Source organism: Pteropus medius, unplaced genomic scaffold (assembly GCF_902729225.1).
Source record: "Pteropus medius unplaced genomic scaffold, Ma_sr-lr_union100, whole genome shotgun sequence".
Taxonomy (NCBI): Eukaryota; Metazoa; Chordata; class Mammalia; order Chiroptera; family Pteropodidae; genus Pteropus; species Pteropus medius.
In genome coordinates this window covers 8,745,894-8,773,399 of record NW_024340701.1, presented here as the reverse complement: position 1 = coordinate 8,773,399, position 27,506 = coordinate 8,745,894, and the positions used below count along the sequence as shown (strand labels likewise).

The window sequence follows — 27,506 nt, the reverse complement described above, 5'->3', positions numbered from 1 at the left end:
TTCTGGTCACATTAAAACTCAATCAAATTAATTTTACATTTCCTAACTGAAATATGGCTTCTTCCGAAGCACCGGTGGTTGGTTTTACCTCAGTCAGTAGAATAAATATAGGATTCTCAGTGGTACTCTTCCGAATTTACTCATATGTTGATTTTGATCATATTTTCATTTGTAGCATTGAAGAAGCTTTAAAATAATTCAATATTAAAAGTTTATCCAGAGTTGTTTAGAGCAATTTTAACATTTAAATTTAACATGATTTGTTTTAGTCTGCCTTGAATTTCTCACAAGACCCTTCACTTTCCTTTGCCCACCTACATGCTAACTTGTTTAGAAATAAAATGTAGTTAATTGACCATGTGGCATATCAGATACCTGTAGACTGTTAATGAAAAATGTCCTGTATTTCCTGTGTGTGTAAGAATTAGGATCAAAATGTTTTCATGATTCCTTTCTTTGTTTGTGTGTGTGTGTGTGTATTTTTAATAGAGATTGGTTAGCATCCCCGAGCTCTTGTCTGCCATTAAGTTACTCTGCATGCGCTTCCAACCAGATCTGGTGACCGTCGTGGATGACCTTCGACTAGACATCCTACTACGCATGCTGAAATCACCACATTTTAGTGCTAAAATGAATTCCCTCAAAGAAGTAAGTTTGCATTTGTTTCTGGAAGACTTAAAGCACAGACATTTAAGTTCTGTCAATTTGTGGTTATTAACATAAAAATGTTGGGAAATGAAGAATAATTTTTTGTATTCATATGAAAAATAAATAACAATTACAGATAAAATGGCGTAAATATTTATAATTGTTAATAAAGTGATCTTTTATATATATTACATTCAAAATTCATTCTCTGAAATATTTGCAATATTTAGTGCTTTTGTGAAATTTTCTTGAACATAATTCCTTGGCATACAGTTTGAGATCTATTTTTTACCCTAAGGGTATGATTCCTTTTATTATATTTCAGATATGTGTTTACTTAAACCAAATCTTCTAACTAGGGTTGGAACAAAACCAAAATGACTACTACTGTGACAATATAAACAAAATGATGGAAATTAATTTATATAGTTTCCTAAACTTTATATGAGCATAGTTAACTTGGTGAGTGACAGGTGGAACCAGTACAGTTCAGTCATAATTCCAATTATTTTTTCCTTCAGTGACATTAATTAGAATTCTTGGCTGCAAGGGAAATAAGCTCATCTTAAATCATGTTATACCAAGAGGGGACTTTAATGGAAGAAGGCTAGGCTGTTTCACATGATGACAGCTTGACAAGCCAAACCGTATAAGGGCAGGGACACATGTGAGCAATAGGAACAATTAGAATTCAGGACCTAACCACTGCCAGGACTCATTCAAATCTTATCTCTGCTTTTTGGAGCATGTTGGCTTTGTTTTCCCTCTACCAGCAGAGTGACATCTTTCATATGGTAGGACATCATGGCCATGGATAGCTCCCTTCATCAGGAAGAGACTAATACTTTCACTCTGGTTCCAAATATAGAATTTGGAGGACTTGCCTTGATTAAAGTTAAGGTCAGATGCTCATCCCTGAGCCCATCAACAGAGGCCCAGGGAGTGTGAGGTATAAGGATGGCTTCATGTTTTTTTAAAAGAAACATCACAAATAAGTAGTCTGTTAACTTCTAATAACTGACCTTTGATACATTTTGGCAATTTGTCAGACCATATTGTAATACTGTGAAAGTCACGGGGAAATAATACGTATCTATATATAAAGATTTTGATTATGCATATTCATATTAAATTCAGCACAAAATCTTATCGTTTTAGGTAACCAAACTAATAGAAGATAGCACTTTATCCAAATCTGTGAAGAATGCTATAGATACAGACAGATTGTTAGATTGGCTGGTTGAAAATTCAGTTCTGTCAATTGCATTGGAAGGTAAGTTGCTTTAAAAAAATAAATATTACATAACATAATTATAAATAATATTTTTATACTAAAAATGCATGAAATTGTTGTTTTGACTGTGTTAGCTTTTAAATAATCAGAAAGTTAATATTGCTTTGAAGTACTAGAATCATGTTTAGAAAGTCAGCATTCACTGAATCTTTCTGTCCCTCTGGTGTTTCTTCTCTTAGGCAACATAGACCAGGCACAATACTGTGATCGTATAAAGGGAATTATTGAACTCTTGGGCAGTAAATTGTCTTTAGATGAGCTCACTAAAATTTGGAAGATACAGGTAAGTTGATCAGAATTACTTTTTTTGCCTTTTTCTGACATTTTCGTCATAAGGAGAGGGAGGAGGGTGGAGAATGAGCAGGGAAATGGAATTCCTATCTTGCTTTAACCAGAGCAGCTCTACTCAAATCTGTTTTACAATTTAGAGTTTCTATTAAGATTGTATATGTGAAAAGCATTCCACTAAAAAGTATAAAATTACTGATATAGTCTAGTCTTCTCATTTCTCAGGTTAAAATATGAAAAGCCTTACTGCGGGGCTATATAGCAGTTATTGGCAGAGCTAGAAATACGTATCAATCCAGTGTTCTTTTCACTACATTGCTTATCAGTTTTCATTAATAATTTTTTCCCATTTAATTCTCTTAAATGAGGATGATAGTAATACTGAGTTTACAGATTTCATCTTACCAGACTCTCAGCAGCTATGACAGAATTGATCGTACCCTTCATTTTTCTTTTTCCTTCACTTTATTAATAGTCCATTCTACTTGTTCTCCTATTTTTCTGGCATTCCTTCTTAATTCTCCTTTACTAACTTACTCTCTTCTACTTTGTAAATACGAGTTTTTCTCAAGCCTTAGTCTTTAGCCCTTTTTTTACTATATAATCTTTCACTAGTCAATTTCATCCACTCCTATGGCTTTAACTACATTTAGATGCTGCTGACTCTCAGAATTGTGTCTCTAAATCACACCTCTTCTTGGAGCTCCAGTGCAGTTTATCTAAATGCATAACTATTATACCTTCACATGTGTTATCTCATAGGCATCTCAAATTTAGCATGTCTAAACCTAGTCATTTTCCTATCAATTTCAGTAATGGTATTATCCTTCATTTAGTTGCTAAGCCGGGAAGAAGCCTGGAGCTCACCTCAACTATAGCCTCTTAATCACTGTATCATTCATAATCTAGTTAGGAAACAAACTATGCTATGTATTTCAGAGGGAATTGAATACAGGATATTGTTTACAAAGGTATTGCTAGGGCAGAAGAGCAAAAGAGAGATGTATGAATGCTGTAGGAGCAAAATGGAAAAATAGATATTAAGTCCAAGGAGGGAAGCTGTTTTGGGAGGTTCTTTCACTATAAGTGCTAGAATTGTCAAAGAGGTGACACTGCCACCAGGGCTTCTGGAATTCCTTGCTGCCACAAATGCCAGTACCTGCATCCAGTCTCCAAGTATAAACCAGAAACACTTCTTTCTTCCTCCTGCCTGCTCATCTCTCAGCAATGCCTCTCATTGGTCAAACATTATGGGAGCAGAGCTGGCAGAGGAAATGGAATTTCCCAGTCTGACATTACAGAGCAGACTATAGAAAGTTAGCTGCAGGACTGAAAGAAAACATTCCTGGGTCCTCTGAATATTACTTCCCATGTCTTGACTTTAGTTGAATGCTCTCATTTAATTTTGTTTTGTGTGTGTAAGTTTTGAATCCACGTAGTTTGAAGGTTAGAGACCATGACGTATATATTATATCTTTACTACATTCAATGAATATATGTGTAGTAGATACTGAGCAAGTTCTTGTAGGATTGAATTTTTAAAGGTCCCCCTGCCTTTCAAGTCTCTCAGATGGTGAATAGTAAGGTATGATGAGTCGTAATTGAGGTTATAAAGTGAATTTCAACCATAAGGTTGACCCATGGGGTCTGAAGCAGAGACTTACTGCCCATGGGATAACTAAATATTAATTGAAGTCATAAAATATCTATAAGCAAAATTAAAAGTGAGACAGATAATACTCTCAATTGAGGCCATCAAGATCGTTTATGAAATGCCAAAATTATGTTTGTCTTGTAATTAGTTTGATTTTTTTTTTAGCCAGTTGAAAATATTTTGTTCTCTTGAAATGAATATGTCAGATAAAGAATTTGGTTATCATCTTTTTTTTACATTGTATTTTTAAAAATTTAATGCCCCTGGGAATTTTAAAAGAACAACTGATAACCATTAATGGTTGCTTCATGTGGTCTTGCCAATATTTTCATGCAAGTGAATGCTAATTAGACTAGAATCAATATATCTTTGTTACTGTTTTGCTTTTGCTTTTATAAATTGCCAGGCTAAGGTTTTTCCAAGCTCTAAGACTTTTTCTTAATGTCTCCTTTTCTAGTCAGGACAATCATCTACCGTGATCGAGAACATTCATACTATTATTGCTGCAGCTGCTGTCAAATTTAATTCAGATCAGCTTAATCATTTGTTTGTTCTCATTCAGAAGGTATGTATTCAGTCAAACGTTCTTACTTTTAAGTTTTTCTAAAATAAGCTTATTTTGAAGCCTTCCCTCTCTAAATAGTTGTGTTTAAATGTACTCTTCTTACATTATTAAATATTTTCCGCTCAAGTTTAAAGCTTTTGTATATTTTGCCAGTTTGGTAAAATTGGATAGTGCAGCATCTTGTCTTTTCTGTTCTACAGAGCTGGGAAACTGAGAGCGATAGAGTAAGACAGAAGCTACTGAGCCTAATTGGACGAATAGGCCGGGAAGCTCGCTTTGAGACCACTTCTGGAAAGGCAGGAGAATCAAATGAATTTTTCTAGCTACAAATACTTAAAAGTTTTACTTGTGTACTGGTTGGCTTATATGTGGTATTATTGTAGGTGTTAGATGTACTCTGGGAACTGGCTCATCTCCCAACGCTGCCCAGTAGCCTTATTCAGCAAGCCTTGGATGAACACCTGACAATCCTTAGTGATGCATATGCAGTGAAAGAAGCAATCAAGAGGAGCTACATCATAAAATGCATAGAAGATATTAAAAGGGTTGGTTTTATATTTGGTCTGGTTTTGTTGTCAGAGCAATAGAACTGCGTAATTAGAGTCAAATAATTTTCTTCCCCTATTATGTGATGTAAACTAAGTATCTTATCTGGAAGCTCTTACCTTAGAGTTTAAGATTGGGAAATTGTAGGTACTGCTTTTACCAAGTCACTTACATTTCTCTTAAAATTAATTCTCAGCCTGGAGAATGGTCGAGTTTGGAAAAAAATAAGAAGGATGGATTCAAGGTAAGAATTTGCAAATGGAATGAACTAAAAGGTACACTAATTTAATAATTCCTTTTAATAAATTGCATCATAATTTTAAGATGATGTTATTTTTAGTGTTTCTTAGAGTAATGTGCAGATATAAACTGTCATTGAAATATTTTATGACCTGTGCTTGATTATTTAAAGCTTGGGGAGTTATTGACTCTGAAAGGGGAAAAAGAATCCAGAGTCACATGCAAAGAGTAGAGAGTACTTTTATTATATTATTTTCATAAAATTATAAGGCCTTAAAGTTAGTCTTTCTTTTTTAAAGTAATTCCAAAATATCCACAACTTTAGTAAGTTACAGTGGAGTCTAAATAAATATCAGGCCCATTTTTCACCCGTAAGGGAGAAATGGAAGAACATTCATAGAGTAAGAAAGAGAAAGAAGGGAAGAAGGTGGTCCATTTAGTGCTGGCACGTAGTCGTTTTTCAGGTGTTTGATTTAAATGTGTTCCTAAAGTAATTCCTTAGACAGTTATTGAGTGAGTGCCTGCTGCTAGGGCTTAGTTTTAGAAGGTAAGCTTGGATCATGACTGAAAGCCCCACCCTTCAGGTCTCTGTCTCCAGGTTGCAGTGGACTTCTGGACTATCCTTTAAAAGGGCAGTTATTAGACTAAGCAGTGATGATTGTTGATCTCCTGTCACTCTACTCCATAAATGTCAAGTCTCTCCTTACGAGAGGGCTGATCACAGTGGCTGTCCACCAGAATGCATGTCCGTCGTTGCAGCAGCCCTGATCAGAGTAGTGGTGTCCTCCTCCCACCGTAGGACCAAACATGAAGCCTAGCCACCAGAGGGATTTCTTTTTACTGTTAACATAAAAGGTTTTGGTAAATAGCTAGTGGCTTAGTGCTTTCATTGGTAAATTTTTCTTGGCTTTCACTAAGAAATATTTCTTTAAAGATCTTGACTACTGCTAATTGTCATTGGTATATTCAGAGACTGTCAGCTCTTATTAAGGGGTTTTTGGTAATTCAGTGGGCTTTCATTTGCTTATGTTATATTTGGTCGTAAAGTTTAGTTGGAGACATTTAAGAACTTTGTGTTTTATATTTCTGATATTGAATTTGATCAAGTGAATTTTCTACATATTATTTAGCTTTAGAGATTTTAAAAGTCATTCATGAACTGGAGCTGGTAATGCTCAGGTGGTAAAGAATTAGAATTACTCCTTTAAATCAACAACATTGCTCTCTTTCTACTCAGACACAAATGAATTTTTCCAGTTTTTTCAGCTCAGTGATTCAGATAATTTAGCAGTCTCTGTCTTTATGATTGAAACTCATCCAGTTACTTAAGAAGTTTAGCTTCTTCAGTAGTAGTAGTAAGAGGAAAAGGGTATCTATAGAGAAATGATCTTTTCTTCTTAGTGACATATGTATTTCTTTATAGATATGAAAATCCAAGCTGAAAAGACCTTTCTTTCCTTCTTTGAAAATGGCTTTTGAAACCAGAAAATTCTTCCTGACCTCTGTTCCTTCTTTGTTACAGCTAAGCATTACTTAGGTCCTTCTAGCCAGTAGCATCGCTACATCTTTATTGCTTCTCTTTACAGCCACTTCATTCATATCTATTGTTTTATAAGAAAACTCAAAAAGTAATAGGGAGAATTTTGGAGTCATTTTTTGAATCTCGAAAGGAATATTCTTCCTTTTTTTATTTCCCACTGCTCCCAGTAAAGAAATTCTGATGTACCATTATTTCATGCCAAATAATATCTTGCATTTATATAGCACTTTTCAGTTGACTAAGTGCTTTCACAGATATTCCTTTAAAGTACATGTGACTGAAGTGGGGCAGTGGGAAGATCAAAGCCCCCTAGATATGTATGACTCCAGGCAGGGGGGTGAATTATATACTGCCACTAAAGGTGTTTTTCTATGCTATGCCCTTTCCTGCCAGGCAGCAAGGTGGGCTGACTGGGGATTATGTCTCCCTGCCAGGCTACACAGAAACTAAGCAAAGGGTAAGACAAGATCACCCACCTCTTATTCCCCTCCCACCCTCAGCTACCTCTATTCTCCCAACTGATTCCCTTTCCCTCTGCTTTTGACACTCTTAAAATTCCCGAGTTCCACTTTTGTGTTCAGAAATTCTCACCTTTATTTTTTAACTTTATTTCTGTAGATTCTGCCAGGATACCCTTGGCTTCCATGGTCCTCTTTCCTTTGCTTCTTTTATATCTTCCACTGTCTACCCCAACCCTCTTCGTCTTATTTCACTTCCTTTTTCCTTCAATTAAAAAATTTAAATGTACTCATCCAAAAACAATTACTAAACCAAAAAAATTATTTTTACTCAGTAGTAGTTGCATATTCCTTAAGTCATTATCTTAAGGCCTCCTGGCTCAGTGCCTGGCAGCCCTTCAATTAATGTTGTTCCCTTCCTCTTACTTCCTCCCCTTCACCCTACAAGAACCCTAAAATTGTTACTTACCCATAGTTACTTACCAGTAGAGTGGGCTCTATGTGCCAAAACATGTAACTGAAAGTAAAAGTAGCAAGATATCCTTAGTACAGTCTCACAGTGATGTGGTTAGTACGGGAGGAAATACTTTAAAAATGTTCTCCTATGTAAAAATTTTTACTTTGATTCCAAATAAATGGCTAGGTCTGGAAAAACAACACAGATGAGCAAGTGGGGATGTTCAGCTTTGAGAAGAAAGAGCTCAAGAAAGAATATGAAAGCCTTCAGATACTGAGAGGATTATTACAGAGAATTTTTATTCAACTTACTTTTTATGTCTCTTAAGACGTTATGGGAAGGCAAATTTCATTATGATAGATCAAGGAACTGAAATGGATGCACTACCTCCTGAGTTCCTCATCATTGGAAATACTAGGACTAACTAGTCATTTATCAAAAAAAGAATAAGAGGAATTTAGGCATAGATTTGCAGGCTAAGCCACTTTGATCTCTAAGGCTTCATCTGATGTTAAAAGTCTAATTTGGACATACCATTAACTCTTACTTATAAAACCTCAGCTCCACTATTAGACATTACCAAATACGTTCCTTATAATTGTTCACCTTAGTATTTTGCCCTTTTTGTGAGTGGAGAAGAGTGATTAAAATTTTTCTTGTAACTTGGCAACATGTCATAGATACGGTGGAATCAATGCTATCTGTCTTATTTGCTAAACTTTGGAAAGGCCATATCAGAAATGCTTTTTAAATCCCAATTTTATGTTCTTTTCCTTTTAATTTTATTTGATAGCGAGCTACCTTCAAAGGATAATTTTGAGTGTCAAATAAAAATATTCTAACCAAAATGGACTTAATTGGTCATAATGATACTTTTTAATGTATCTGAGTATTTGCTAAAGGGTTTATATTTATACCCTAATGTTTGTAATCATTTTAGAAGGTATCAGTTTAGATTTAAGGCTTAGAGTTTTAATCCCTGTTATTTTGCAACTTTTATATTTTAACAGAAATATTCTAGCTAGCCTCATAAACAGTTGGTCTTTAATATATACCTTATTTCTCTGATTCTAAGATGCTAGTGATTATAACTTGCATCACAAATTTAATAAGCTTATAAAGAAGTGCAAAAAAAACTACATTTTACTTTTACTGTCTGTTTGTTTAGATTCACAATTAGAGCTTGAGTCTCAGCTTCCTTTGGACCACTATGTACAGCTTCCCTGTGGCACACTGCTTTTCATTATCTGTAGTAGTGTTTTTGACCTCTTTGAAATCTTTAAGATTGACTGTATAATTTTGAGGCATGTTGAAGAATAAGGAGGTTTGTGTCCTTGTCCTTTCTTATAAAACTCAAGCTGCTTTTTTCTTTCATTAAATTGTGTATACTACAAGTTAAACAGCTTCTCTGGAACTAGGTGCAACTTTGGACAGAGAGACATTTAGTGCTGAGTGATAAAGCCCTTCACAGGGTATGAGTCTGTCACACCAAATTCCCTTGGCTGAAAAAAATCTTTGGTCCTATGACCACTGGCAGTTTTCTTTGCTTTTATTAAATTGATAGACATGGCAGTCTAGTCAGTTTTACTTTATAGCATAATCTTTTTGATAGCATTTAAGTAACAAATCAGTGATCTAAATATAAGTTGAAAATCTTTTCCTTGTTTGGTGTTACTATACCAGTAATAAATAAAATGACAGGTAAATGAACCAAGTACATTTTGTATACAGCTAAGTTTGCACATACTCAGGTAAGGACAGCTGTCTTAAAACTTCTATGCCTAGTGGCTAGTAAGGTTTTTTTTTTTTTAACATAATTTTAAGAAGTGTCAATTTCAGAACAGTTGAAATTTGTAAAACCTGTATCTTAGAATCCAGGAAATACGGTATTTGCTGATTGATTGGCTGATCTCTGGGAAAGCCAGTATTATTTTGGCATAGCTCTCACATTTATATATTCCGTAGTACAGTATTTTTCTACAAAAGACATGAAAAGTAGTTTTCCACCCCCTAGGGGTCTTCTTAGTCTTACAGAAAGACGTTAAGAAGCAATAAAGCTTTAAAAAATGATCCTTTAAAGCAAATGTTAAGGACTTAAATGGTTACTCAGTTTTTTAGAGACATATTTGATCAATTGATTAATAGTGTTTAACCTGATATCGTTAACAAATTTTATAATGCAATCTCGTAGTTTGAAGATGTTGTTAAAAAGCAAATTCTCTTTTTTAAAGATGAACATCAGACTTTTTAGATATGTACAATGAAAATCTGAATTGTTTTGTACCAATTTTAGAAATAATACATTTGAAAGCATTTTGAAAAACATAAACTATAAGTGTAAAATGGCTGTAATAATAAAAATAGAATTCTCTCATAAAGTTGTTTTAACTAAGAAATACCAGCCAATCATGAATATTTTCTTTAATATTTAGATTATTATCAGTATCTTGATCATATCATTGGTAACTTCATCATATAATTATAGACAACCATATTTATATACCATTTTATTTATCAGCCAGTTCAGTCTAATCCAAATTAAACTTTTGCCATCAATTTATTTTATTATGTCAACATGTCCTAGCAGCCTGTGCTACTTAATCTGTCCTCTGAAGTCGCTAATTCCTTGTCGTCTGTTTTTTGCTGATGAGCCCTTGTTCATTTGCTGTCACTTCACATCCATTCCTGTTTGCAGTTCTTGACCTTAGGAATAATTGCATGCAGAATAAGAAGTTGAAGACCAAGTTATGAGTGCATGGAGATAAGCTATAAATGAGCAATGTGAGGAGAAAAATAATAGAATGTGTAACAGTGAAGCCTAATTGACTTGGAAATTTTTTATAGCTAATAAATTTCATCAGCCATTTATTTCTAAATTTAATTAATGTAATTTCTTTTTAACTCCAGTCATCTCAGCTCAATAATCCGCAATTTGTATGGGTGGTACCAGCTTTGCGTCAGCTTCATGAAATCACCCGCTCATTCATAAAACAAACCTATCAAAAGCAAGACAAGGTAAGAGAATAGCTATATTTGATTATTATACAATTACTTACATAATGTTTTATAATAACAAAACTTGAATAAAATTTCTGAGTCACTATATTTTATGGCTATTAATGTAATTCACTTGAATTATTTAATAATCTTAAGTTTAAACATTCTGCTTTCAATTCAGTGGAGCTTTTCTTTTGATATATCCCTAATTCATTTCCTTTTTATTTTCTTAATTTATTGAAATAAGCCAATTTTAAAAGTTTGAATGGTATTTTAGAAATTTGTTTGAAAAGACTCAAAAGAGTTCTTTTTAAAAACTCTTTTAGAAGCAAAATTTAGCAGAAAAATTATTAGTTCCCTAGTAAAAGTACATACCAGTTTGACTTTATTTACTTCTGTGTAGGAAATATGAGTGAAGAAATTATGTTTGCTGTCACTCACCCAGGTCTGCATGCTAACATAGAAGTTTGTATTAAACTGACAAAATAACTAAATTCTCATACCATTTTTTGTTGTTGTTTTTGCCAAGAGCATTATTCAAGACTTGAAGAAAAATTTTGAAATTGTGAAATTGGTAACAGGAAGTTTGATAGCTTGTCATCGACTTGCAGCAGCCATGGCTGGACCTGGAGGCTTAACTGGTTCAACACTAGTAGATGGTCGATACACTTACCGGGAGGTATCGGCACTGTGCTTTTGTTTCATGATTTACAATGTTCATCTGGACTTTTTGCACTTGAACTGTAAAAATATTTGTCGAATGTAATTCTAAAAAGTTGGCATAAGATATCTTTATAGAAATGGAACAGTTTTACATCTTGACTATAATCATTTCAAAATAAAATTTTAGAAATTTAGTGTCACCTAAGAACTGCACATTTAGATAAAGTAATAAAAATAAGCCTCTTTGTCTTTGATATGAAATACTAATTGTCAGTTCTTGTGGATAATTGCTTTTGTTTTCAAATCAGTTGATTAGTAGTAGTATTTTTAGAAATTAGAAAAAAATCTTACCACACCAGTTGCAAGTTTGTGGTGTTTTACTTTGAGATTGCTGAAATTATATTTTGTTGGCATCTAAAGTCAACTGAATTTATAATAGACGTGCAGAAGTAACTTCTACATTGTACTGTCAACTTGTAAACAGATTTCTCACATTTACTTTACCCTTAATTATATGAAAAAGCATTAGATGAAATAATTTTTTAAAGTTTTTTTAAATTTTTGCTTGTAGGTATGAATGCCTAGAGCTAAATAATTATCTTTTTTTTTTTTTTTTTTGTAGTATTTAGAGGCCCATCTAAAATTTCTGGCATTTTTCTTGCAAGAAGCTACTCTGTATCTGGGTTGGAATCGAGCCAAGGAAATCTGGGAGTGTCTTGTGACCGGCCAGGACGTTTGTGAATTAGATAGAGAAGTAAGAAGATGGTATTGTGGGTAAAGAAAGGCAGAAGCGGGACTTAATATTTCACTTTTTGTGTGTCTCACATCTTCATATCTAAACACTTTCAATTTACTATAAATGCTAGAAAAATATTTTATATGATATATGTCTGTGGTATAAATAAATGTGTGAGTGCTTTGGTAATTTTGATACCATTCTGGATAAAACTAAATTAAGCCACGTAAGTACAACCAACGAATTTTCAGTATATCTTTTAGTGTTTTTCCCATTACATGAAACTAATTTTAATTTACCAAGAGAAAACTGAGTTCTGTATGATATTATACCCCAAAAACACCAAAGAAGAATGAATGCCTTGACAGATTTTTTGAGCTATAATTAAACAGCTGAAAATAGATTAAACCAGGGGCACAACACCTGTTTTGACGTTTTCTAACAGTGAAACACTGTTTCCTCCTCTCATTTTACAGGATAATAGTAACTATTTCATAGGATTGTTGAAAGGACTAAATTTGTAACAGTACCTGACACATAAGTAAGGCTTATTAATAAATTTTCGTGAAAATACTCAAGTATGAAATTCAAAGAAAAATACAAATATATGTTTTCATTATCTGTAGGAAAGTTTGGTAGTAACTTACTGTTTTATTTAGTCTAGAGTTCTAAGCATTTCAGTTTTGAGTGGTATTTTAGCAATATAAATTTTTGAAGAATTAAAAAATAATTTACCTTTACTGTCCCAATTTGGAAGTATTTTTCTGAAATGGATTTTAGTTAAAGGATGCTATTTGTCTTGATCCACAGATGTGTTTTGAATGGTTTACAAAAGGGCAGCACGATCTTGAGAGTGATGTTCAACAGCAACTTTTCAAGGAGAAAATTCTTAAATTGGAATCATATGAAATCACTATGAATGGTAGGACAAATGTAAAATCATTGTTTTTAGTTCTTCGAAAATTTTTATTCTTCCCTGCTAAGCCAACTTCTCAGAAACAACCAGATAGTTTGGAATTTCTTCTGGACTTTTCCTTGTGCATGTAAAGACATAAATATATATCTGTTTATATACACAGATAAATTCCTTTCTATATAAATGGTATCTTATAATTAATTTTTTAATTTTACGGCCTGATAACTCAAATTGCCAAACTATCTTTTCATGAAGTTACTTAGTTCAAAAAGGATTCATTTAAGATAAAAATTTGTCAAAGTATAGAAATCTTCTTTGTAGGTGTTTCTTTTCATTGAAATTTTTTATTGAAATATAATTCAGATACCATAAAATTCACTTTTTACAATCATTGGCCTTTAGTATAGTCACAAAGTTGTGTAACCTTCACCACTTTCTAATCACAAAACATTTCATCTCAAAAGGAAATCCTGTACCCATTAGCCGTCACTCCCATCCACCCCTACCCCCAGTCTCTAATCTATATTCTGTCTTTACAGATTAGCCTAATTCAAGCATTTCATATAAATGAAATTATATAATATGTTGCCTTTCGTATCTGGCTTTTTTCATTATCCTGAGGCATAATGTTTTCAAGGTTCACCCAGGTTGTAGCATGTATCACGTACTTCATTTCATTTAGGCTGAATAATATTCCATTGTAAGGATATACCACAATTTGTTTATCCATTCATCAATTGATAGACATTTGGATTGTTACCACTTTTTGGCCAGTGTTAATCATACTTTTATAAACTTCTTGTACAAGTTTTTGTGTGAACACAGGTTTTCATTCCTCTTGAGCAAATACCCAGGAGTGGAATTGCTATATCATAATTAACATTTGAGGAACTGCCAAATAGTGCAACGTGGCTGCAATATTTTAAATGCCATCAGCAATGTATGAGGGTTCCAGTTTCTCCCGATCCTAACCACTACTAGCTATTGTCTATCATTTTTGTTTTAGCCATCCTAGTAGGTATGAAGTAGTATCATGTGGTATTGATCTGCTTTTCCCTGAAGACTAATGTTATTATGCTTATCAGCCATTTGTATATCTTCTTTGGGGAACTACCTATTAAAATCTTTTGCCTATTTTTTAATTAGGTTATTTTGTCTTTTTATTGTTGCATTGTTGAATTCTTTATATATTATGAATACTAGCTCCTTATCGGATATATGATTTGCAAATATTTTGTCCCATCCTATGGGTTGTCTTTTCCCTTTCTTAATAGTCCTTTGAAGCAAAAAAGTTTTTAATTTGATACAGTCCAGTTTATCGAAGCAAAAAAGTTTTTAATTTGATACAGTCCAGTTTATCTATTTTTTCTTTTGCTGCTGTACTTTTGGCACCATATCTAAGAAACCATTCCCTAATCCAAGGTCTTAAAGATTTGTGCTTATGTTTTGTCTTAAATGTTTTATAGTTTTACTTTTTGATATGCTTTGAATCTTTTCATTGATCTAAAATGCATGAATTTATCTGACATTCTATAATTTTAGGTTTTAACTTATTTAAGACGTTTTTTGAAAATGTGAATCTCTGCGATCATCGATTGAAAAGACAAGGAGCTCAGTTGGTAAGTACATCATTTTCAAATCTAGATAATTTAGATAATCCAGTAAAACTTGATATTCAGCAAAAAGCATGCTGTAATTGAGATTAAACATGATTTTTTTTTTTAAAGCGTGAGTAACCCCTTGCCTGTTGTTTTCTAAAACAGCTTCCCTTTTCAACACATCTAACTTCTCAAATCTCTCTTTGTTTCTTACTGATCTGGAACAGCTAGCAGCCTCCTGTGGCTAGCTGAATGTGAAGTAAGATAGTTCCATCCAAGCTACCAACTCCTCAGATCTGTCAATCTTCACGTTCCTAAAAAAGTAACAAAATCTTCAATTTTGGAATCATAGTGTCAGAGTTTTGGGGAGAAAATTTTAAGAACAGACAAGCAGGAAAATGAGCTATAGAATGTTTACAGCTGATGTTTATATTTACATATGCACCTTTAAAAAGAAAGACAAAAAAATAACTTTTTTTTTCCCAAGAGTGTTTCATTTATGACCTGGCTTCCTGGTGGCAAGAATTTTTACAAGATCTTTTAAGCCCTTGGGAAGACCGATGAGCCCCAACGATTACTAACTACTTCTAGCTTGACTCATTTCTTTTTGAAGAGTTCCTGAAATGGTGCCCATCTCACTCCTCTGCTATTTCTGCATCAGTACCTCATCTGGGTAGATGTCTAGTTTAGTATAAAGGTGTCTGGAGAAAAATCTCCTTATCTATCCTGGTTCCCTTGGATGCTGTCCATTGTTTCTGTGGGTCGTTTTTTTTGTTGTTGTTTTAAAGTTCCATATTGGTACAGTATATCTTCTCACATAGCTTGGTTTTTGCGGCCTTAATTTTGAACTAAAGAGGTGTAAACTTAAATTGTAACAAAATAATTGGTGTGCTATATAATGCTTTTTTCTTTTAACAGTATGTAGAAAAGCTGGAATTGATAGGAATGGATTTCATTTGGAAAATAGCCATGGAATCACCTGATGAAGAAATTGCAAATGAAGCTATTCAGTTGATCATAAACTATAGTTACATTAATCTAAATCCTAGGTTAAAAAAGGTGGGTATCCAAGGGAAGAAAATTATATACAGAAGAGCAGAAAATTATACATATTTTTGTTTATAAGTTGGTATGCCTAAAAATAGGCTTCTTTATTTTGATGTTTTTGTCCTTAATGATTACAGCTAAATGCCGGACTAATTTTAATTTCCGTATGCCTCTTACTTTTAGGATTCTGTATCATTACATAAGAAATTCATTGCTGATTGCTACACAAGATTAGAAGTGAGTAGCAAATTTTATTTAACCTGTTTTTGAAATAAATGCCTTATTTTTTTCCTTTTATAATTTTACATTTTGAGATCATATATAATGTTGATATTTGTGGCTGGATCCCATTGAAGAATTTTTGAACAGTGCCACATTGTAACATAAGGAACAGATATTTGCTTCGATGTCCCCAGTATGGAAGTATACTTCATAGAAGATTGTTCCTTCTCCCTCCACCACCCCTCTTTCCTGCTTTACGCCACCCCCCCACCCCACCCCCGCCTCAGGGGTTTAGGTACTGTATTCAGAAAATAGGTCTACTCTACATTCTTCATTTCCAATAGATTCTTTTTATCCTTTTTATTTTTTGGTCCAGGAATTTTAAACAGGCATTTGCTTCTTGTCCTATACTTCTGTATGTTTTACCTTTATATTGTAAATGCTATTGAGTACCATAGCAAGACACTCAGTAGTAGGTGGTATTGGTTGGCCATTAGAAGCCTTCTGTGTAATACTATCTTACGTATATTTACAATGCCTTATTTCTAGCATGATGGTTAAAGCATTAAACATTCATTTTCTTTCTTAATTTGTGCTTATTTGTTTTATACCTAATAAAGAGTATTCTAAAAACATAAAATACTACTGCCTCAATTATCAATATGTCAAAAACATTTTGATGATGAATATATGCTAGAATCTGTATAGGATTTCCCAAGTTGCGACGTCTATCCAAATAAGTCGTCATAAAAAAAAACATTTAAAATATTCAGGTACACCTAAATGAGGTACCATGTAAATGTTAACATATGTATAATAGTATTACTCAACTGGAGGTTATTTATCTTCCCACAGATTATTTGGCAATGACTGGAGACCTTTTAGGATATCACAGTTAGAGGAGTCCTATTGGCACCTACTGGTAGGTAGGTTATGAGCAGAGAGGTCAGGGATGCTGTTAACAACCAACAACGCCCAGGACAGTTCTCCATAACAAAAAGTTTCCAGTCCAAAATGTCAATAGAGCTGACGTTGAGAAGCCCTGATATACAATGATTATTTCTTATTTCATAGGCAGCCAGTTCAGCACTTGGTGGCCCTACTCTAACACATGCTGTGACCAGAGCAACAAAAATGCTTACAGCAACTGCCATGCCAACTGTAGCAACATCAGTTCAGTCTCCATATAGGTAAGCGATTGCAGAAGTTATAACAAATACACAATGTGTGAATAAATGTCAGTTTAAAAAAATAATTGACATCGTTTTTTTCTATGGAGATCTCTGAATTGTTTATTTCCTCATTTTATTTCATAACTTTTGCAAGATTTGTAGGTCATCTTCATAACCAAGTACTACTCTGCTCCTACCCCTCTACCTAGTAAACAAGTTTTGTTGTTTTTCTGATTCATTTTACTTTTACATTGTATAATGAATAACCTTCTCTATTTTGGTGGAACAAAGATATATGTATTGTATGAAGAGTAATTTTTTTTCATTTGAAATATTTGCTTGCTTAGACATCTTATAATTTCCTCCTTGAATAGTCAAATCCAGGGCATTAACAGCATAAGCAAAATGAAGTAGAAGATGATGATTATTAAAATTATACATTATAATCATAGTTAAAATATTTACTTAAAATTATTTTTCAAAATAATTTTAATAAGAACTTTATCACCAAATATTTGTGTTAAAACTTTGAACTGACATTGTCTCTTAATCAGCATTGCTGTGTTTAGTGTTTTTGCTTATCAGTGAAATCTGACTTCAATATTTGCTATAGCTCTTTGATAAATAAAGAGAATGATAGATCAGTAGTTAGAAACATCAGATTGAAGTAACTAAAACTTTTGTACTGTTTTATGAGCCTTTCATTACTGATAAACAACCTCAAATCAATGATGCCCAGGAAATCTTGGCAGGTGCTCAGAGAAGAGCTCACTCTCTGCTCACTCTCTGCACCCCACTCTGCCTCCCTCTAGCGATGGGTGGTCATAGTCTTTTTCAACTGGCGTGACTGTATGTTTGTGTGTATATATGTATGTGTTTTATTTATAGTTGGGGATGTTCCTTTTCTTCTTAAAGCCTCCCTTTAGAAAATGAATCAGGGCAATATCCTTGTTCACATTCTTATTTATCTTCTTTTTTAAAATGAGTTAAGTACTGTTTAGTGATACTTTATTAATATGAAAGAAGCCAGTAAAACGCAACCCTATTTAGAACCTCTTAAAATGACAGAAAATGATTATAGATTGAACTAATGGTAAGAACCCTAGCATGACTTTTGCATTCCCATATTCTTGAAAGTATATTTTAAATAAACTTTTATTAAGAATGTATATAAGGAATTCCTAATTACATGTTTATAAGACGTAGTTTATCTCTATGACCTAGGTTTTTAATGATTCATTTATCTGCATTAATGAACTATTGGATTGAGATTTCCAAACTTCTACTTTAAATAAGTGTGCTTTTTGTTTTTTCTTTTTACTAAGTGCTTTTTATATGAATCATTTCATACTTGAATACAGAGCAAAACCACATAGTTTTTAAATATTCTTATTATAAACTCTAAACAGAGTTAATAAGAATGTGTAATGTCAAAGTTGTATTTAAACCAGGACATTTTTTTCTATCTTATTTTACTAGTTTTGAAAGAACTTTTCAGTGACATTAATTGTTCCAACTTATGAAGGAGGAATTATTCTTTCTACAGTATTTTGCAATGCTGTCTGTGGTTTAATTTATTATCGAGGTATAATTAAAATAGTACACTCAACAATTCACTTATGCCACTTAGATGTTTCTTAAAGATTTTCCATCTGAATTTCAAATTCTGGTTCCTCCCCATAGACTGAAAGAATTTAGAACTCTGTTAAATGTATTTAATAAAACTATTAAAACATGTTTATCCAGTTCTTTTTAAAGTGAAATTTCCGATACTGCTAATCAGCATACCAGAGCAATTGTTAGAAAATGGTAATACCTCTTTTCAGTTTTAGAAATATACTTATTTGAAATGAATCACCTAGACTTTCCAGAATACCAAATGTTTAAAGGCATTTGGATTTTCATCTCTCGATGTTAACACATGTAGTATCCTCATTAATAAAGTATAGAACTGTGACTATATAAGCTGTTGGATGTCAGAATCCTATTACCGTCATCCCTTGGTATCCCAGGGGGAGTGGTTCCAGGACACCCACAGATACACACCTGTGGATACCAAAATGCAAGAATGCTCGAGTCCTTTATGTAAAATGGCATAGTGTTTGCATAAACCTATATTTGCACACAGGCTGCAGCAGGGCATGCCTACACATCACTTCATTTGAGTAGATTCAGTATAGTGCTTGGCACATGGCAAATTCAAATTTTGCTTTTTGGAACGTTCAGGGACTTTTTTTCCCCCAAAATATTTTTGATCCACAGTTGATTGAATCCGTTAGATGCAAAACCCAGCTGTATTTCAAATGATAAGTAAGATTTCATAAGTCTGACCAACAGATACCTCAGGTCTCATTTTTAGAGTCTTAGAGCTCCACACTCCCTTGCTGTGTGTTTCCTGTTCCAGAGATGGTTCCATCTCCTGATGTGTGTTGATTTTTTAAGTACTTTGAAAACCTTTAGGGTAATAGATTCTTACATTGTAAGTTTTAAGTATATAAGAAAGTTCACTTAAACCAGATAAACAATTATTTGTCCTTCTCTTCTTCCCCTTTCTTAACCTAATTAAAACAAATAGCAACTCTTATTTTTGGAATACTTCCTAGTTTGCATTTGTTGTCTAATTTTCAGGCAATTTAGAATTTTGACAGATTCCACATGTTTACAGAATTATATGGCATATCTTTGTCGTAAGATAATGAAATGAAAGCCAGACTCACTGATTGCTCATTCTTGGTGGATTGATGGACAAATAGGCCAGGAGACCCAGGTCCTCTATTTATGGAACAACTATTTTAAAAAGAAAAAGAAAGAAAAGAACAGGAAAGGAAATGTGGAGAGGGGCAGGCTTCTCCTCCCTTATTCCATCTGTGCACTACAGCTGTGACTTGATTGAATTACCTCCCCCTGGTGTGAAAGGGAAGTTTAGTCTGCAAATTTCAGTATTTGACCAGTGAGTGCTGTGATTATTATTTTTGTTGAAACAGACTGAAATTGAGTTCAAATCAGCAATTCATTTCAAATATGTTTAAAAAAATTTTTTTTTTAATCCACAGATCCACTAAACTTGTAATAATTGAGAGATTGCTACTTTTGGCAGAACGCTATGTTATCACTATAGAGGTAAGCTTCTCTTTAAAGCAACTGAATCATCTTTTTATAGACTCAATGTGTTAGGTATGTATTTTTGAGATGTTTAACAGTGACACTTTATACCTGGTTTGTTTGACTTATCTTTTTCAAGGACTTTTACTCCGTTCCACGAACTATTCTACCTCACGGTGCCTCATTTCATGGACATCTTTTAACTCTTAATGTTACCTATGAGTCTACCAAAGATACATTTACTGTAGAGGTAGGTTTACATTAAGCTCTGTAGCCATATTCATGTCGTCTTGTTATTTTTATAAAAACACATCAATTAAGATATCTGCATGGGTGACTATTCCAAAAGCTGTTTGGTAAACAAATGTAGCATAAAGATCTGAAGTGAAAAGAAATTAATGGAGTATAAAGCAAAACCAAAGTAAAGACACATAAGTAAATATATAATATGATATCAGATGGTGATGAGTATTATAAAGAATAAATAAGAATAAAACAGGATAGGTTGGTAGAGAGTAATGAATATATATGAAATGCCATTTTTGATGAAGACGGACAGGGATTAAGATCTCTCTGCCGTGGTGACATTTGAACAAAGACTCGAATGAAGTGACAAAGTAAGCCATTTCTGGGGAAGGACATTTCAAGCAAAGGAGGCAGCAGGTACAAAGGCCCTGAAGTAGGAATTTTGTTGGCTTGTTCATGACAAGCAATGTAGCTGGTGTGACAGTGAGATAAGGAAAAAATGGAAGAACTGCAATGGAAGGATTTGAGATTTTATTCCATGCATGATGAAGAGGAATTGAAATTGGGAATAGAACATTTAGTTAGAGCAGAAGGGAAACCTCACAAGGGCAGGGATTCTTGTCTTTGGTTTTGCTGCGTTTGCAGCTTCTAGAGCAATGCCCACTATACAGCAGATGCTCACTAACAATTATTTATTTTTTTAACAGTTCTTTAAATGGATGAGTAAACAAATTATTCATTGTTTAATTTATTTTACAGGCTCACAGTAATGAAACCATAGGGAGTGTCCGGTGGAAGATAGCCAAGCAGTTGTGCTGCCCCGTGGATAATATACAAATATTTACAAATGATAGTTTGGTAGGTTTAAATAAAAAGTTTACGGCACATTAACCTGAGAGTATACTACTTTTTCCTTTCCTTCTCAATAATTAAGAAATCACTTTTTGCAGCTAACAGTGAATAAAGATCAAAAACTACTGCACCAACTGGGCTTTTCTGATGAACAAATCCTCACAGTGAAGACTTCTGGCAGTGGGACCCCATCTGGGAGCTCAGCCGATTCTTCTACCAGCTCCAGCAGCAGCAGCAGTGGGGTTTTTAGTTCATCATATGCCATGGAACAGGTATTGAGTGATAACTTTCAGTTTTAAAACTAGAATTTAATATCTTCGTGCCTTTGGCCATATAGATTTGGATGATTATGTCCTTTTCTCTCAGACGTATCTTGACTTTTCAGAACTGTGTCACTGAGAAACGATGAGTTTCAGTCAAGGAAAAGATACAGAGTTTATCAATCTTCTGAGCCATAGAATCTCGAGTCCCCAAATCACTCTGTCTGGCCGCTGCTTGCTGCTCCTCTCGCACATCTCTCTTGATTGTTTAATTGATTCTTCCCCTACGCAGTCATTTCCATTAGAGTTTACACATGCTGTGTTATTTCTGTCATCTTAAAAATAAGCCCTCTCTTCACCCCAATTCCACCTTCAGTTCCTGCCCCCTTCTCTCCTTTCCAGATCAGCAAAGCTCCTTGAAAGAATTGTCAAAACTCTCTTTTCAGACCCCTTTCAGGGTTACCTGTCATTTCTACCTCTCAGTCCTCATCTTGACATTTCAGCACAGTTGATACATGTGATCACTTCCCTTGAAATATTTTCTTCACTTGGCTTTCAGATCTTTGTGTGACTGTGTCTTTCTTTTTCACTTAGAGTAACCTTGCTATATAGGTGTCAAAGAATTCTTCAGGGTTAGTAGTAGTATTGTGGGTTTCTTTAATAACTATACAGTACTGATATGTAGCAAGAATTTAAGAAAGAAATCCCATTCAGAGTGGTATTATGACAGTTAATTGGCAATAGAACCAAGGTATATAGCATCTTTAACATTTTTACCCTATTTCATATTTATCCTGAATTTATTAAACCTCCTTATATAAATACATTCTATAATGATGTCTTATTCTTTATAACCATAAAATAGCACTTTAATAACCATAAAATAGCACTTTAATCACATCTGAATCACTTCTGTGTAGCCATATCCATGTTTTCTTTTCTCACCTTTAGAAAAAAATAGGGTAACTTCTTATTCGCAACTTAAGTTACATATATATATATATCTATGTATTGCGTATGAGTGTATATACATATATATACTACTCTAATTTTGCTTTTAAGTCACTCGTTGCCTTGTTTGCACCTGACGAGCTCTGGTCAGCTTTCCATGGTGCCCACTCGACATTCTAATAATTACACCTGCCCTTTGTCTTACCTATCTTCTTCTGCCTGCCTTTTGGTGCCTTAGCCCCCTCACTATTAGGTCGATAGGAGAAGAGAGCCCAAGTAATAAGCACACTAGAAGGTGCAAGATCCCTCGCTCTTTTTCCTATGTGTTCTTCAGAGCAGATGAGCACTACTCTCTCAAGTTTTATAGTGACCAGTATTTTGAAACTGGTATTTTTATCGTTGGTATGTTTGATTTTAAAAAGAAAATCTTTTGTAAATTTGTATTTATATTTTGCTTTTTATATCCTGAAGGAAAAATCCCTTCCTGGTGTTGTGATGGCGCTTGTATGTAATGTATTTGACATGCTTTACCAACTTGCCAATCTAGAGGAGCCAAGGTAAATATAAATATTTATAAAGCTTGAAAAAGAAAAAGTTATTAAGATTAGGGAACCAAGTAACTTTTCACCTGAACTGTATTTTACTTTATGTCTTATACTAAATGACTGTTATTGAAACTGTGGCTTCTATGAAAAAAAATTAAATTTGAATAATTTCAGGATAACTCTACGAGTACGAAAGCTTCTGCTCTTGATACCCACTGATCCAGCCATTCAAGAAGCCCTTGATCAACTTGATTCTTTAGGAAGAAAGGTATGAGTATCTTAGATAATTATTTAACTGGCATGGAATTTTATATCAATATAAAATCACAATCAGGTCATTTGATATCATCTTTCCCATAATAATTTTTCTTCTCTTGAAAAATACCTTTTCTGTAAATGGAAATCAGAACTTCATGTTGGCTTTTAAAATATCTAGAGTCAAAAATGGTATCAAATTTCAAAACTAGAAGAGCATTTAATATCTTCTACTTCTACCTCCTTCATGTTATGTATTAGGAAACCAAAGCCCAGAGAGATAAAGTGCCTGGTCCAAGATAAGACTCTAGTTCCAATTCTTCTGTCATGATGCCCCTCTGATTGTGATTGTTGCATGTTTTTAAGTTGCTTACATAAATGGATTATCTTTTAATTTTTTTCACTGTTTATATTTAAAATTCATTTTATTTAATTTTTAGGGTATTGTTTAGGATATTCATGTATGTATTGAAATTGTGTTTTATCAATAACGGTGCTTATGTTCTCAGAATAAATTAATTTAGAACAAAGTTGTTAGAATTAAGTTATGAATTTTATATTTCAGTGGTTGAAGTTTTGATCAGCTCAGTCTTGTCATATATGGCTTATATGTTAATTTGAGGGAGACGAGAACTAATGTAATTATAAAATATATCACTACTAGTTCAAAACATTCTCAAAACTACCACTTCCACAGTTTTATAATTTCATTATCAGTATTTAGAACTATAGATTTTGAAAATATAGAAACAAATTAAGATGATCTTCCTGCTAGTGTTGCTTAGAATACATTCTCAAAGTCATTCATGTAGGATTATAATGCTATTGAGCATTTACAGTTTGTATGATGGAGTTGGAAGTTTTGTTAATTACAGAATGATGTGGTTTTATGAGATTAATTTTTAGAAAATTCCATTGGTGTGGCTTACATTAAAGGGGAAAAGAATATTAGACTATCTACAGCTATATGTTTCTCTTTAATTTGTGCTTTGAGATATATATTTTTTTTCATTCTTTTAAACTTAGAAAACATTGCTGTCTGAATCAAGTTCTCAGTCTTCAAAATCTCCATCACTGTCTTCAAAGCAACAGCATCAGCCAAGTGCCAGTTCAATTTTAGAAAGTCTGTTTCGATCTTTTGCTCCAGGAATGTCTACCTTCAGAGTGCTCTATAACTTAGAAGTAAGAAACCTAATTTCATTTTGTTTTGGTTTGCAGAATCATGCTTTCAGATAACAGAAATAAACAGGTTTGATCTGTTAAAAATTAGTTTCAAAAAACGTATAAAATAGAATATAAACTGAAATTTTTTGTTTTTGCCTTTGTAAATACTCAGTTTTTTCCCATTAATACCTATGTACATTGTTATACTTGCAAAATATCATCTAAATAGATAATTAGGAAGACTTATCTATTAAAATGTGTCATTGTCTCCCTCTGGAAGTTTTGCAAGTACATATAATATCATTTATTAATCCTGGGCCTTCTTATTAATTAAATGCATCTTAATTTTTTTTAAGCTATTGTAATTTGTTGACATTAATTAAGTTTTATGAGGATTTGTCAGGAGGTATGTTAACATAATTTCAAGGTTAAAGCCATTGGAAGAATATAAGCAAAAAAAATATTTTTATTCTCCTCTCCCAAAGTAGCTTTAAACTAAAAGATTTAATTAGTAAACATTTACTAATTGTTTACTGTCTATAATTACTGTGGTAGTTAAAGGGTCAAAGTTGAAAAGACAAGATAATTTGCTCCACTGTTTTATGAGTGAGACGTAGAGAAAGGTGGATATACTAAGTCTTGAAAGCAAAGTATTATCAAAGCAATGTGGGAGATTGACCAGGGAGAAACAGTCTTGGTCTTAGAGGGTCAGGGGTCAGACTCTTGTACCACATTAGGTCTGGAGAAAATAAAACACTGGAAGATTTTGCTTTGACCTAAGAAGTTATCTGTATGTAGTTATTTATTAAAGAATCTAGATCAATGCCCAAGCAGCCTTAACTGTCAAATTGTCATTTATCTTGACTAGATTTGGAGTCATAATAAAGGTCATAATTGCTAAAAGGTACTTGCTTGGGCATTTTTTCCAAATTTTATTTCCTGACAATCTAATTTGGAGAATATAATTCATTCATTTTTATGCTCTACTTGTTGCTTATATGATCAAGCTGTGATAACATTTCACATTTGCCTTAAAATAATTGTTCTTATCAAAAGAAGCATTGGATTCAAAAGTAGCAAATATTTTTAAAATAAAGTATGTCCTTGTTTAATATAGACATTTAAAATATATTCAGTATCCCAAAACAAAATTACCTAGAAATTTTTAGCCAGTATAAGCTTATACATTTTGAACCTTCCATTGCTGCCAGATTTCTCATTTGCTTTTGAATGATTGTCTCAAAAAAAAAGTTAAGATGTAAATCTTAACACCTACACTTGAAAATACCTAGAAAACCAGAAATGATCCAACAATGGATCTAGCTTGTCATCAGCTACTCAGATTGCATTATCTTAGGACTTAGTGAAATACCTCCAGTACAATTTTAAGACTTCCGTTAACTTTGGTAGGTTGTTTTTTGCTTTAGACAACACAAAACATTTGGAAAACCTAACACTGAAATACACTTATTTTTACTGTTACTGCATTTTGATCTTTGACTTATGTTTGCCTACTAGGAAACTTCAAAGCATATATTCCAAGTACCCATTCCTTGGAAGAAACGTTCCATCTTAACTAAATTGTTGTCCATTAAGCATTGGGAGTGTGTGCATGTAGCTGTCAACACTCAGGAAGGATTAGAATTACAGAGGGTTCCCTTTTCCCCATGTAATGCTCGTAATCTGAGGCTGACAAATCTGTTTCCCAAAAAGCAACTTAGGAAGAATGCATCTTTTAAAAAAAAAAAAAAAATTAAAAATCTAAGCTTATAAAACCCTATAGGTTCACAGATTTTTTTAGAATAGAAAAGGATCATTAATTACATCTAGTTTAAAACCTTAGGAAAATTGAGGCAATGAGTCTTTTTTTTTTTTTTTTTTTTTTTAATTTTAAATCATAACAACTAAATAAGCAATTCTTTCCAGAGTACTTGTTTTGTGCCAGTGCTAATATTAAGCATCTTAAGCTTTTGTTATCTCATTTAATCCAAACAGTTTTCTGGTAAAGGTAATTATTATCCTGATTTAGCTGATAAGACTGAAGCAAAAGGGAAACTTCCATGCCCAAGATCTGTCAGCTCTTCGGATGTAAAACCAGAACATGAACTAGATTTATAGGTTCTCCTACTATAGTTTAATTATTTATGTGAAGTAATTTTCTGCCGTACCAAAATATTCAGTTAAGCTTTCCTTTAGGTAGGCATTGCAGTGTTGTAAAGGGGGCATGGATATTAGAGTGAGACACATCTAGATTTGAATTCTAACCACGTGACCTTGGAAGGGAGGTCACTAAACCTCTTGAGTCACAGTCTTTACTTGTAAAGTACAATATATACTCCAGGCATAGTGAGATGAAGAGAGAATGTATGTTCAGTACCTCATCTTATGCCTAGTGCATTGTAGATGCTCAACAAATAGAAGTTAGAATCATTACTAGGGAGCTCATTTAGCATTTTTAGTAAATAGACTGTTTTATAAATGTTAGTTTATATACTTTTTCAAAAACATATCTAGCATATCACATAATGTATCTGCTCTTATCTAAACCTGAGAATCTGAGACATTCATGTTTGCTGGTTTCATGAAAAGAAGAACACATTAGCTTTCTTCAAAACAGAAAACTTTTCTTGCTAAGTAACTAGAATTCGGAAAGTGTAATTATTTTAATTGTGAAACTTCAGCCTCATACTTCTGGGGAGAAAGCCAGCATGCAGCATTTAAAGAGATTCTGACTCTAGTTGATTGTTTTACTTAGTGAAAGAGTAATTTCTGCTGGAAATGTTGGAGTGATTAATTGTGCTTATCTCTTTCCAAGGTTCTGAGCTCCAAACTTATGCCAACAGCTGATGATGACATGGCAAGAAATTGTGCAAAGTCCTTCTGTGAGAATTTCCTCAAAGCAGGAGGTTTGAGGTGAGAGTTTCAATATAATGTTACATGAATTGCAGAAAATGAGTATATTTTAATTAACTTCTCTGCCAAGCCTTGCTTATTCGTACAAGAAATTGCTTGAAGCATTATGAGACTTGTAATAAGAAAGAATGCTCTTTAAGTCTTTGGAATATTTTAATTCATTTTATGACTTTTGAT

General features: G+C 33.3%; 1 protein-coding gene across 1 annotated transcript in view; it reads left to right on the top strand.

Annotated features, from left to right (window-relative positions):
- USP24 (ubiquitin specific peptidase 24) overlaps positions 1-27,506 on the top strand; it is a 123,151-nt gene that overhangs the window by 41,845 nt on the left and 53,800 nt on the right. Inside the window, 23 exon segments of the mRNA XM_039887268.1 lie at positions 490-648; positions 1,807-1,921; positions 2,122-2,225; positions 4,342-4,449; positions 4,650-4,745; positions 4,833-4,994; positions 5,192-5,239; positions 10,598-10,705; positions 11,217-11,366; positions 11,973-12,104; positions 12,897-13,008; positions 14,545-14,621; positions 15,519-15,659; positions 15,831-15,884; positions 16,944-17,059; positions 20,095-20,161; positions 20,283-20,393; positions 21,149-21,247; positions 21,340-21,513; positions 22,924-23,009; positions 23,172-23,265; positions 24,279-24,434; positions 27,232-27,329. Of these exon segments, the coding sequence (XP_039743202.1) occupies positions 490-648; positions 1,807-1,921; positions 2,122-2,225; positions 4,342-4,449; positions 4,650-4,745; positions 4,833-4,994; positions 5,192-5,239; positions 10,598-10,705; positions 11,217-11,366; positions 11,973-12,104; positions 12,897-13,008; positions 14,545-14,621; positions 15,519-15,659; positions 15,831-15,884; positions 16,944-17,059; positions 20,095-20,161; positions 20,283-20,393; positions 21,149-21,247; positions 21,340-21,513; positions 22,924-23,009; positions 23,172-23,265; positions 24,279-24,434; positions 27,232-27,329 (2,567 nt within the window).